Genomic DNA, 13,190 nt, shown 5'->3' with positions numbered 1-13,190 from the left:
GTGTGCATGTCAGTAAGGTTGATATCCAGCTCAATGACACCATGAGAATTGTAACGGGCACCCTGAGATCAACCCCCATTACCTTGGCAGTCTGCTCTCAGTAGCATTGCCCCACCACATTTGGGACGACAAGAAGCAGTGGCCTGCGAATGGGAAAAGATTAATAACGTAAAGCTTTCCCAAATGCTACCCGCCTAGGAAATGCTGCTCAATCCACCCTGCACGCATCTCAAATCGAAAATCTTTCTGGTCGGCTCGAGAACCCAAACCATTCGAGATCAAAAATGTGTGGAAAGAGAAATGGAAAAACAACACCAGCATACTTCGCCGTGGCCTCGAAGACCCTACATGCATACCGGGCTTCCAACTACCTAGAAGAACCTGGTGTGTGCTCAACAGAATCTGATGTGGACATGGAAGAACTATGTCCTTCACATACATATCGGGACCCTCAGACTCCCCAATGTGTGACTGTGGAGCAGCAGAACAGTCTGTTGAATACATTGTAGAGGAACGTTCCAATAGATGTTTTAGTGGAGGCTGGAATGACATAATCAACACCTCACCAACAGCACTGGATTGGATAGACTCTCTAGATATCAGCCTGTGATATAATTAGTGACCATAACGCTTATACATTCATTTTGTTACATATAAATATTGTACTGTGTAAATATCGTTGAAAACTGCACGTGTATTTCCATATGATAATTAATTAAATAATAACTTGTGTCAGGTGGAGAAGTATAGAGCCCTCCAAATATATCACATGTGCACTTCACAAAGCATGTCTGTCTTTGGTTAGCAGAGGACGTTTGGAATATATGTGTGGTTCTTTCAGAATGGAAAATGTCCTCTGTAAGCCTGACAAGCACTTACGTGTGGTATCCTCAGAAATTTGAGTAGATAACATGTATTAATTGCAGTGGATTATATACGGAACAGAATACGAAATGTGAACCTGGTATTAGATAACTAGAAGGGTTTTCCGGACAATGTCATAAAATTACTATCACTTATTTGTGAAAGTAATGCACACCCAGTTTCAAAAAAAAAAAGCTGGCTTAAGGCATAAATAAGTTACAGTAAATTCTAAATGGCATAAATAAATAAAAACACTTGATGCCAATGCCAAGAGTAAATTTATTATAATAAATCACAATCTGTAGCTGAAATCTGAATGGTGAGAAAAAAAAAAAAAAAAAACGAAGACAGAAAACATAGGCAAAGGACAATAAGCAAAAACTGATCAATGAATTTTAATGCAAAATCTGAATTGTCTGAGAAGATAAAGTGATTTTGGATCTACCAAAAGTTGGACAGTGGCTCAAAACAAACTCTCTAGCTCATTGATCATACTGGTGTCAAAATGGAAGATGGTAAGAAGAAAACTAAAGTATTCATTTCTGTCTTCTGATTTGTGTCAATGAAGATAACAAAATAGCATTTCAATCATTGGATGGATGCATAACAGATATTGAGATAAATTATAGTAGAACTGAAAAACAAGCAAATTAGTTAAAAGAGGGGAAGCCAGTAGATACGATAGGGTATTTGTTAAATTCTTTATCAGATACGCATGAGAACTGTCCCATCTTCCAGCAGCTATTGAACACGGATCTCTGAAACAATGGAACCACCTTTAATTCAAAAAAGGCAATCTCATTCAGATTCTTTTGGGAAAGGTAGAACATTATTTATTTATTTCTATCTTCTGATGATTACCGTAGTGATGTCGGACAAGTCACTTCACTCAAATGAAAATAAGAGTATTACTTGATGTAGATTTTTAACACTTCATAATATATATATACTGCTCACAGAAACAGATTTATCGAGGAAGAGTACCATAAATAAACTGAATGATGATAAAGCAGATGTTGGACTGAAGTTCATTGGTCAAATGCTAAAGAATTTTATTCATCCTTGAAGGAAGATACTTAGAAATTGCAGCCTGATTCATTCTTCAATATATGTATATAAAAAACAAAGAAGATGTGACTTACCAAATGAAAGCGCTGGCAGGTCGATAGACACACAAACAAACACAAACATACACACAAAATTCTAGCTTTCGCAACCAATGGCTGCTTCATCAGGAAAGAGGGAAGGAGAGGGAAAGACGAAAGGATGTGGGTTTTAAGGGAGAGGGTAAGGAGTCATTCCAATCCCGGGAGCGGAGAGACTTACCTTAGGGGGAAAAAAAGGACAGGTATACACTTGCACACACACACACACACACACACATATCCATCCGCACATATACAGACACAAGCAGACATATACAGAGGCAAAGAGTTTGGGCAGAGATGTCAGTCGAGGCGGAAGTGCAGAGGCAAAGATGATGTTGAATGACAGGTGAGGTATGAGTGGCGGCCCATTGAAATTAGCGGAGATTGAGGCCTGGCGGATAACGAGAAGAGAGGATATACTGAAGGGCAAGTTCCCATCTCCGCGAGTTCTGACAGGTTGGTGTTAGTGGGAAGTATCCAGATAACCCGGACGGTGTAACACTGTGCCAAGATGTGCTGGCCATGCACCAAGGCATGTTTAGCCACAGGTTGATCCTCATTACCAACAAACACAGTCTGCCTGTGTCCATTCATGCGAATGGACAGTTTGTTGCTGGTCATTCCCACATAGAAAGCTTCACAGTGTAGGCAGGTCAGTTGGTAAATCACGTAGGTGCTTTCACACGTGGCTCTGCCTTTGACCGTGTACACCTTCCGGGTTACAGGACTGGAGTAGGTGGTGGTGGGAGGGTGCATGGGACAGGTTTTACACCGGGGGCGGTTACAAGGGTAGGAGCCAGAGGGTAGGGAAGGTGGTTTGGGGAGTTCATAGGAATGAACTAAGAGGTTACGAAGGTTAGGTGGACGGCGGAAAGACACTCTTGGTGGAGTGGGGAGGATTTCATGAAGGATGGATCTTATTTCAGGGCAGGATTTGAGGAAGTCGTATCCCTGCTGGAGAGCCACATTCAGAGTCCGATCCAGTCCCGGAAAGTATCCTGTCACAAGTGGGGCACTTTTGTGGTTCTTCTGTGGGAGGTTCTGGGTTTGAGAGGATGAGGAAGTGGCTCTGGTTATTTGCTTCTGTACCAGGTCGGGAGGGTAGTTGCGGGATGCGAAAGCTGTTGTCAGGTTGTTGGTGTAATGCTTCAGGGATTCCGGACTGGAGCAGATTCGTTTGCCACGAAGACCTAGGCTGTAGGGAAGGGACCGTTTGATGTGGAATAGGTGGCAGCTGTCATAATGGACGTACTGTTGCTTGTTGGTGGGTTTGATGTGGACGGACGTGTGAAGCTGGCCATTGGACAGGTGGAGGTCAACGTCAAGGAAAGTGGCATGGGATTTGGAGTAGGACCAGGTGAATCTGATGGAACCAAAGGAGTTGAGGTTGGAGAGGAAAATCTGGAGGTCTTCTTCACTGTCAGTCCAGATCATGAAGATGTCATAAATAAATCTGTACCAAACTTTGGGTTGGCAGGCCTGGGTAACCAAGAAGCCTTCCTCTAAGCAACCCATGAATATGTTGGCGTACGAGGGGGCCATCCTGATACCCATGGCTGTTCCCTTTAATTGTTGGTATGTCTGGTCTTCGAAAGTGAAGAAGTTGTGGGTCAGGATGAAGCTGGCTAAGGTAATGAGGAAAGAGGTTTTAGGTAGGGTGGCAGGTGATCGGCGTGAAAGGAAGTGCTCCATCGCAGCGAGGCCCTGGACGTGCGGAATATTTATGTATAAGGAAGTGGCATCAATGGTTACAAGGATGGTTACCAGGGGTAACAGACTGGGTAGGGATTCCAGATGTTCGAGAAAGTGGTTGGTGTCTTTGATGAAGGATGGGAGACTGCACGTAATGGGTTGAAGGTGTTGATCTACGTAGCAGAGATACGTTCTGTGGGGGCTTGGTAGCCAGCTGCAATGGGACGGCCAGGATGATTGGGTTTGTGAATTTTAGGAAGAAGGTAGAAGGTAGGGGTGCGGGGTGTCGGTGGGGTCAGGAGGTTGATGGAGTCAGGTGAAAGGTTTTGTAGGGGGCCTAAGGTTCTGAGGATTCCTTGAAGCTCCGCCTGGACATCAGGAATGGGATTACCTTGGCAAACTTTGTATGTAGTGTTGTCTGAAAGCTGACGCAGTCCCTCAGCCACATACTCCCGATGATCAAGTACCACGGTCGTGGAACCCTTGTCCGCCGGAAGAATGACGATGGATCGGTCAGCCTTCAGATCACGGATAGCCTGGGCTTCAGCAGTGGTGATGTTGGGAGTAGGATTAAGATTTTTTGAGAAGGATTGAGAGGCAAGGCTGGAAGTCAGAAATTCCTGGAAAGTTTGGAGAGGGTGATTTTGAGGAAGAGGAGGTGGGTCCCGCTGTGACGGAGGACGGATCTGTTCCAGGCAGGGTTCAATTTGGATAGTGTCTTGGGGAGTTGGACCATTAGGAGTAGGATTAGGATCATTTTTCTTCGTGGCAAAGTGATATATCCAGCAGAGAGTACAGGTGTAGGACAGTAAATCTTTGACAAGGGCTGTTTGGTTGAATCTGGGAGTGGGGCTGAAGGTGAGGCCTTTGGATAGGACAGAGGTTTCGGATTGCGAGAGAGGTTTGGAGGAAAGGTTAACTACTGAATTAGGGTGTTGTGGTTCCAGATTGTGTTGATTGGAATTTTGAGGTTTTGGGGGGAGTGGAGCTGTAAGTGGGAGATTGAGTAGATGGGAGAGACTGGGTCTGTGTGCAATGAGAGGTGGTTGAGGTTTGCTGGAAAGGTTGTGAAGGGTGAGTGAGTTGCCTTTCCGGAGGTGGGAAACCAGGAGATTGGATAGTTTTTTGAGGTGGAGGGTGGCATGCTGTTCTAATTTGCGGTTGGCCTGTAGGAGGATGCTCTGAACAGCCGGTGTGGATGTGGGAGAGGAAAGACTGAGGACTTTTATTAAGGATAGGAGTTGACGGGTGTGTTCATTGGCTGAGTTGATGTGTAGGTGAAGGATTAGGTGGGTGAGGGCAATGGATTTTTCAGTTTGGAACTGGTATAGGGACTGATGGAAAGAAGGGTTACAGCCAGAGATGGGAACTTTAAGTGTGAGGCCTTTGGGGGTAATGCCAAATGTCAGACAAGCCTGAGAAAATAAAATATGGGAGTGTAATCTGGCTAGGGCGAAGGCATGTTTGCGGATGGAATGTAAATAAAATTTAATGGGGTCGTTGTGGGGATGTTGTTAGGGTGACATGGTATTAGAAGGTGGAAAGTGTAACATAAGGCTGAAATGAAAATGAAAATAAAAATATATGGCGAGAGATAAAGGTGAACTAGAAAGCAACTGGAGATCTGGAAATATCACTTTGCCACGAAGAAAAATGATCCTAATCCTACTCCTAATGGTCCAACTACCCAAGACACTATCCAAATTGAACCCTGCCTGGAACAGTTCCGTCCTCCGTCACAGCGGGACCCACCTCCTCTTCCTCAAAATCACCCTCTCCAAACCTTCCAGGAATTTCTGACTTCCAGCCATGCCTCTCAATCCTTCTTAAAAAACCTTAATCCTACTCCCAACATCACCACTGCTGAAGCCCAGGCTATCTATGATCTGAAGGCTGACCGGTCCATCGTCATTCTTCCGGCGGACAAGGGTTCCACAACCATGGTACTTGATCGTCGGGAGTATGTGGCTGAGGGACTGCGTCAGCTTTCAGACAACACTACATACAAAGTTTGCCAAGGTAATCCCATTCCTGATGTCCAGGCGGAGCTTCAAGGAATCCTCAGAACCTTAGGCCCCCTACAAAACCTTTCACCTGACTCCATCAACCTCCTGACCCCACCGACACCCCGCACCCCTACCTTATACCTTCTTCCTAGAATTCACAAACCCAATCATCCCGGCCGCCCCATTGTAGCTGGTTACCAAGCCTCCACAGAACGTATCTCTGCCTACGTAGATCAACACCTTCAACCCATTACATGCAGTCTCCCATCCTTCATCAAAGACACCAACCACTTTCTCGAACGCCTGGAATCCTTACCCAATCCGTTACCCCCGGAAACCATCCTTGTAACCATTGATGCCACTTCCTTATACACAAATATCCCGCACGTCCAGGGCCTCGCTGCGATGGAGCACTTCCTTTCACGCCGATCACCTGCCACCCTACCTAAAACCTCTTTCCTCATTACCTTAGCCAGCTTCATCCTGACTCACAACTTCTTCACTTTTGAAGACCAGACATACCAACAATTAAAGGGAACAGCCATGGGTACCAGGATGGCCCCTTCGTACGCCAACCTATTCATGGGTTGCTTAGAGGAAGCCTTCTTGGTTACCCAGGCCTGCCAACCCGAAGTTTGGTACAGATTTATTTATGACATCTTCATGATCTGGACTCACAGTGAAGAAGAACTCCAGAATTTCCTCTCCAACCTCAACTCCTTTGGTTCCATCAGATTCACCTGGTCCTACTCCAAATCCCATGCCACTTTCCTTGACGTTGACCTCCACCTGTCCAATGGTCAGCTTCACACGTCCGTCCACATCAAACCCACCAACAAGCAACAGTACGTCCATTATGACAGCTGCCACCCAGTCCACATCAAACGGTCCCTTCCCTAAAGCCTAGGTCTTCGTGGCAAACGAATCTGCTCCAGTCCGGAATCCCTGAAGCATTACACCAACAACCTGACAACAGCTTTCGCATCCCGCAACTACTCTCCCGACCTGGTACAGAAGCAAATAACCAGAGCCACTTCCTCATCCTCTCAAACCCAGAACCTCCCACAGAAGAACCACAAAAGTGCCCCACTTGTGACAGGATACTTTCCGGGACTGGATCGGACTTTGAATGTGGCTCTCCAGCAGGGATACGACTTCCTCAAATCCTGCCCTGAAATGAGATCCATCCTTCATGAAATCCTCCCCACTCCACCAAGAGTGTCTTTCTGCCGTCCACCTAACATTCGTAACCTGTTAGTTCATCCCTATGAAATCCCCAAACCATCTTCCCTACCCTCTGGCTCCTACCCTTGTAACCGCCCCCGGTGTAAAACCTGTCCCATGCACCCTCCCACTACCACCTACTCCAGTCCTGTAACCCGGAAGGTGTACATGATCAAAGGCAGAGCCACGTGTGACAGCACCCACGTGATCTACCAACTGAACTGCCTACACTGTGACGCATTCTATGTGGGAATGACCAGCAACAAACTGTCCATTCGCATGAATGGACACAGGCAGACAGTGTTTGTTGGTAATGAGGATCACCCTGTGGCTAAACATGCCTTGGTGCACGGCCAGCACATCTTGACACAGTGTTACACCGTCCGGGTTATCTGGATACTTCCCACTAACACCAACCTATCTGAACTCGCGGAGATGGGAACTTGCTCTTCAATATATCCTCTCTTCTCGTTATCCACCAGGCCTCAATCTCCGCTAATTTCAAGTTGCCACCACTCATACCTCACCTGTCATTCAACATCATCTTTGCCTCTGCACTTCCGCCTCGACTGACATCTCTGCCCAAACTCTTTGCCTCTGTATATGTCTGCTTGTGTCTGTATATGTGTGGATGGATATGTGTGTGTGTGCGAGTGTATACCCGTCCTTTTTTCCCCCTAAGGTAAGTCTTTCCGCTCCCAGGATTGGAATGACTCCTTACCCTCTCCCTTAAAACCCAAATCCTTTCGTCTTTCCCTCTCCTTCCCTCTTTGCTGACGAGGCAACCGTTGGTTGCGAAAGCTAGAATTTTGTGTGTATGTTTGTGTTTGTTTGTGTGTCTATCGACGTGCCAGCGCTTTCGTTTGGTAAGTCACATCATCTTTGTTTTTAGATATATTTTTTCCCAAGTGGAATGTTTCCTTCTATTTTATATATCATTTTTTGTCAGAAAATTGCAAATTTTATAATGAAATAAAAATCTGAAAAGTGAAAGAAAAAATGTTTTCTGTTCCAACTTCCCTTAAGGTGGTGACTAATATTTGGTAACACGTAAGTACTACTATGCATTGTTATTATTGTTGTGCACTTCATTATTTATGTTCTACATATTCATATCCATATTCTATGCACTTACTCATTCCACATCCAAGCGAACTGCTCACAGAAACAGATTTATCGAGTAAGAGTACCACAAATAAACTGAATGATGATGAAACAGATGTTGGACTGAAGTTCATTGGTCAAATGCTACAGAATTTTATTCATCCTTGAAGGAAGATACTTAGAAATTGCAGCCTGCTTAATTCTTCAATATTTTAATCATTATGACAATTTGAGTTAACAGAAGAGGGTGAAAATACATAGGAGGGCAATATGCTTACTCACTTGTATTCAATGTTTGCAAAAACGCCTTAGCAATGTTCAATAATCTCCTATTGGAGTGACAATGAGCACTGTGTAAAGGTTTACTCACATAATTTCAGTTTATAAGCCAAGAAACATAGTGCTTTCTTCCAATTACGTCCTATACAAAGCCCAACATGGAAAAACTAGAGATGTTCAAGCTCACACAGAAACAAATCATCAATCATTTTCCTACACACAGCCCTCCTTTTGAAAAAAAGATGCAAAAAGTAGAATCATTGTATGGTACATTTATGGACGATGGATTGTTACTTATAATTTCTAAACAGGTGTGTGTATCTTCATGATTATACACATGGAGGACATGCTACTATTTCACTTCAGATAACATTACCATATAGAAGATAGCTGAAGGTTCAGGCTTTTATAGTTCTCTGGAATATTGTAACATTCATTCTATAAAATAAATCTCTTGTCACATTACTTTTTCATTTCTGGTGACTCGAAGAATGACATTCTTGGAATCATTTTTAATACGTAATGAATGATATGTACAACTGGGTATAATTTTAATTCCTTTCTGAATCTTGAAGGCTGACATTCTTGCTTACACTTGGACTTAGCAGCTATAGGGGAATTATTAATGTGCAATGTCAGAATTTGTTAACTGATATCTCTTCATTTGAGTGCCTCTTGTCAACAGTTTTACAGAGATTGTTTAGCATTCATATAAGTGTAGTAGTAAAGTTGAAAATTTGTTTGAGTATTCCTAGCGCACTTGTTTAGTTAAATCCGTCAAATCATTGTGTAGTTTCGTAATTAGCAGGGACAGATTTGCATTTTAATATCTGTGACGTGTAAAGTTGCGTAGTCGTCTGTCATTTGTTTATTTCTTCCAAATAGTCTTTGTACATTACTGACACTACAGTTAGCCTTCTGCCACCGAGCAGTGTGTCAGCAGTGCGCACGTAGCAGCATTACTGCATTTACTAGGCAGTCTTGTATTTTAGTAACCATTAAAATTTTGTGTTGAGTTGTTTTTGCTCTCTGTAGATTAGTTCAGACGTTCTTTGCACAACAGTATTTAGCATGGATAGGTACTGCAACTGCTGTGTTTGGATGCAGGCTGAGTTGGCATCCTTTCACTCCCAGCTTCAGGCAGTGTTGGCTTCGGTCACGCAGCTTGAGGCTGTTCCCAATGGGCATCACTGTGGGTGTCCGGACGGGGGTTTGTCGAGGACAGCCAGCTCGTCCCACACATCCCCCGATCGGACTACAGCTGTGGCTGCTCGGGATACTGCCCACATTGAGGCTGACACCTCAACAGTGGCAGAGTGGGAGGTCGTCTCGAGGTGTGGCAGGGGGCGAAAGACATTCCGGAGGGCTGAACGGAAGGCCTCTCCAGTTTGATGAACCAGTGTCAGGCTCTGTCTCCGGCTGACACTGATCTTCGGCCCGACATGGCTGTTTGTCCTGTTCCAGAGGATGCTCCTCAGTCTGCAAGATCCGGGCGGTCGCAGAAGGTGGGCTTACTGGTAGTTGGGAGCACCAACGTCTGGCCCGTAATGGGGCCCCTTAGGGATATGGTTGCAAGGGAAAGGAAGAAAACCAATGTGCACTCCATGTGCATATCGGGGGGAGTCATTCCAGATGTGGAAAGGGTCCTTCCGGATGCCATGAATGGTACAGGGTGCACCCATCTGCAGGTGGTTGATCATGTCGGCAACAATGATGTGTGTCGCTATGGATCAGAGGAAATCCTCTCTGGCTTCCGGCGTCTATCTGATTTGGTGAAGACTGCCAGTCTCGCTAGCGGGATGAAAGCAGAGCTCACCATCTGCAGCATCATCGACAGGACTGACTGCGGACCTTTGGTACAGAGCAGAGTGGAGGGTCTGAATCAGAGGCTGAGACAGTTCTGTGAACGTGTGGGCTGCAGATTCCTCGACTTGCACCATAGGGTGGTGGGGTTTCGGGTTCCGCTGGATAGGTCAGGAATCCACTACACACAGCAGGCGGCTACACGGGTAGCAGGGGTTGTGTGGCGTAGGCTGGGCAGTTTTTTTAGGTTAGATGGCCTCGGGCAAGTACAGAAAGGGCAACAGCCTCAAAGGGGGCAGGAGGGGGACCAAGCAGCAATTGGTATTGTAATTGTGAACTGTCGAAGGTGTGTTGGTAAAGTACCGGAACTTCAAACGCTGATAGAAAGCACCTAAGATGAAATCGTTATACGTACAGAAAGCTGGCTGAAGCCAGAGATAAAATTCTGCCGAAATTTTTACAAAGGCACAGACGGTGTTTAGAAAGGATAGATTGCATGCAACCGGTGGTGGCGTGTTTGTCGCTGTTAGTAGTAGTTTATCCTGTAGTGGAATAGAAGTGGATAGTTCCTGTGAATTATTATGGGTGGAGGTTACACTCAACAACTGAGCTAGGTTAATAATTGTCTCCTTTTACCGACCTCCAGACAAAGCAGCATTAGTGGCAAAACAACTGAGAGAAAATCTGGAATACATTTCACACAAATTTCCTCAGCATGTTATAGTCTTAGGTGGAGGTTTCAATTTACCAGATATAGACTGGGACACTCAGATGTTTAGGATGGGTGGTAGGGACAGAGCATTGAGTGACATTATACTGAGTGCACTATCCGAAAATTACCTCAAGCAATTAAACAGAGACCCTACTCGTGGAGATAACATCTTGGACCTACTGATAACAAACAGGCCTGACCTTTTCAACTCTGTAAGTGCAGAACAGGGAATCAGTGATCATAAGGCCGTTGCAGCATCCCTGAATATGGAAGTAAATAGGAATATAAAAAAAGGGAGGAAGGTTTATCTGTTTAGCAAGAGTAATAGGAGGCAGATTTCAGACTACCTAAGAGTTCAAAACGAAAATTTTTGTTCCAACACTGACAATGTTGAGTGTTTATGGAAAAAGTTCAAGGCAATCGTAAAATGCGTTTTCGACAGGTACGTGCCGAGTAAAACTGTGAGGGATGGGAAAAACCCACCATGGTTCAACAACATAGTTACAAAACTACTGCGAAAGCAAAAAGCGCTTCACTGCAAATTTAAACACAGCCAAAACCTCTCACACAAACAGAAGCTAAATGATGTCAAAGTTAGCGTAAGGAGGGCTATGTGTGAAGCCTTCAGTGAATTCGAAAGTAAAATTCTATGTACCAACTTGACAGAAAATCCTAGGAAGTTCTGGTCTTACGTTAAATCAGTAAGTGGATCAAAACAGTATATCCAGACACTCTGGGATGATAATGGCATTGAAACAGAGGATGATACGCATAAAGCTGAAACACTAAACACCTTTTTCCAAAGCTGTTTCACAGAGGAAGACTGCACTGCAGTTCCTTCTCTAAATCCTCGAACGAATAAAAAAATGACTGATATCAAAATAAGTATCCAAGGAATAGAAAAGCAACTGAAATCATCAACAGAGGGAAGTCCACTGGACCTGACGGCATACCAATTCAATTCTACACAGAGTACGCAAAAGAACTTGCCCCCCTTCTAACAGCCGTGTACCGCAAGTCTCTAGAGGAATGGAAGGTTCCAAATGACTGGAAAAAAGCACAGGTAGTTCCAGTTTTCAAGAAGGGTCATCGAGCAGATGTGCAAAACTATAGGCCTATATCGTTGGGGGAGTCCTTAGAAAATGTAGTCCATCAACAAAGGAGGTGGCTTACAAAACACTTGTTCGACTTATACTTGAATATTGCTCACCAGTGTGGGATCCGTACCAGATCGGGTTGACAGAGGAGATAGAGAAGATCCAAAGAAGAGCAGTGTGTTTCGTCACAGGGTTATTTGGTAACCGTGATAGCGTTACAGAGATGTTTAGCAAACTCAAGTGGCAGACTAAGCAAGACAGGCACTCTGCATCGCGGTGTAGCTTGCTGTCCATGTTTCGAGAGGGTGCGTTTCTGGATGAGGTATCGAATATATTGCTTCCCCCTACTTATACCTCCCGAGGAGATCACAAACGTAAAATTAGAGAGATTTGAGCGCGCACGGAGGCTTTCCGGCAGTCATTCTTCCTGCAAACATACGTGACTGGAACAGGAATGGGAGGTAATGACAGTGGCACGTAAAGTGCCCTCCGCCACACACCACTGGGTGGCTTGCGGAGTATAAATGTACATGTAGATATAAATGGAACAGCAAAATTCATATTTTAAGCATTCCAAAAACATACCTGAACAAATGTGCAGTAATTCAGTATGGATGTCTTTGTTGTTGATGGAATATCAAAAATGTTTAGCCTCATCTTTTTGTCTCGGAAAAGAAGTTTGCGGCCTGTTTCATTCAGTTCTAACCAGTTAATCTTGGAGTCATGACTCAGCTGACCTATTGTAGCACCACTCACAAGATCCACTGAAAAATATGTTATTAAGACATTGCATACAATATGACAATTACAAAGAATCAGCAACTTCTACTATCAGTATCACTTACATATGCAAATTGTCTTCAGATCTAGCAAATATGCCAATTTCTTATTATTTTCAGATGCTTTACATCTTTCATTAAGCCGTACACTTACAAGATGAGGATTAACAAACTCTGTTCTGAAAATAGAAACATAATACAACTTAGAAGAAAAGAAAAAAACTATGTTGCTGCACATATGAAACAAGCATAAATGGAATGCATAAACATACCAATATAACCTTCATTCAACACAATAGCATCTGTTACTGCAAGCTGGTCTTGTCTATCAGCGTGGGAGTGATTCACATAGCTTGCCAGAAAGCACTGAAAGCAACTTTGTGGACTCTGTTCCGTGGCTCAGTGAACAAGATTATATTGGCCAGACCATTGACCCACAATTCTGCCTAAATGTGGGGCCACTACAGTCATTCATCCACTCC

General features: G+C 44.3%; 1 protein-coding gene across 1 annotated transcript in view; it reads right to left on the bottom strand.

Annotated features, from left to right (window-relative positions):
• The window catches only part of LOC124788221 (intraflagellar transport protein 172 homolog), a 339,228-nt gene that overhangs the window by 228,509 nt on the left and 97,529 nt on the right, over positions 1-13,190 (bottom strand). The window contains exons 10-11 of the mRNA XM_047255402.1: positions 12,775-12,887; positions 12,515-12,693 (exon numbers count right to left, since the gene is read on the bottom strand). Coding sequence (XP_047111358.1) covers positions 12,515-12,693; positions 12,775-12,887 — 292 coding nt within the window. The remainder of the gene's footprint in view (positions 1-12,514; positions 12,694-12,774; positions 12,888-13,190) is intronic.

This window comes from Schistocerca piceifrons, chromosome 3 (assembly GCF_021461385.2).
Source record: "Schistocerca piceifrons isolate TAMUIC-IGC-003096 chromosome 3, iqSchPice1.1, whole genome shotgun sequence".
Taxonomy (NCBI): domain Eukaryota; kingdom Metazoa; phylum Arthropoda; class Insecta; order Orthoptera; family Acrididae; genus Schistocerca; species Schistocerca piceifrons.
This window is presented reverse-complemented; position numbering and strand designations above follow the sequence as displayed.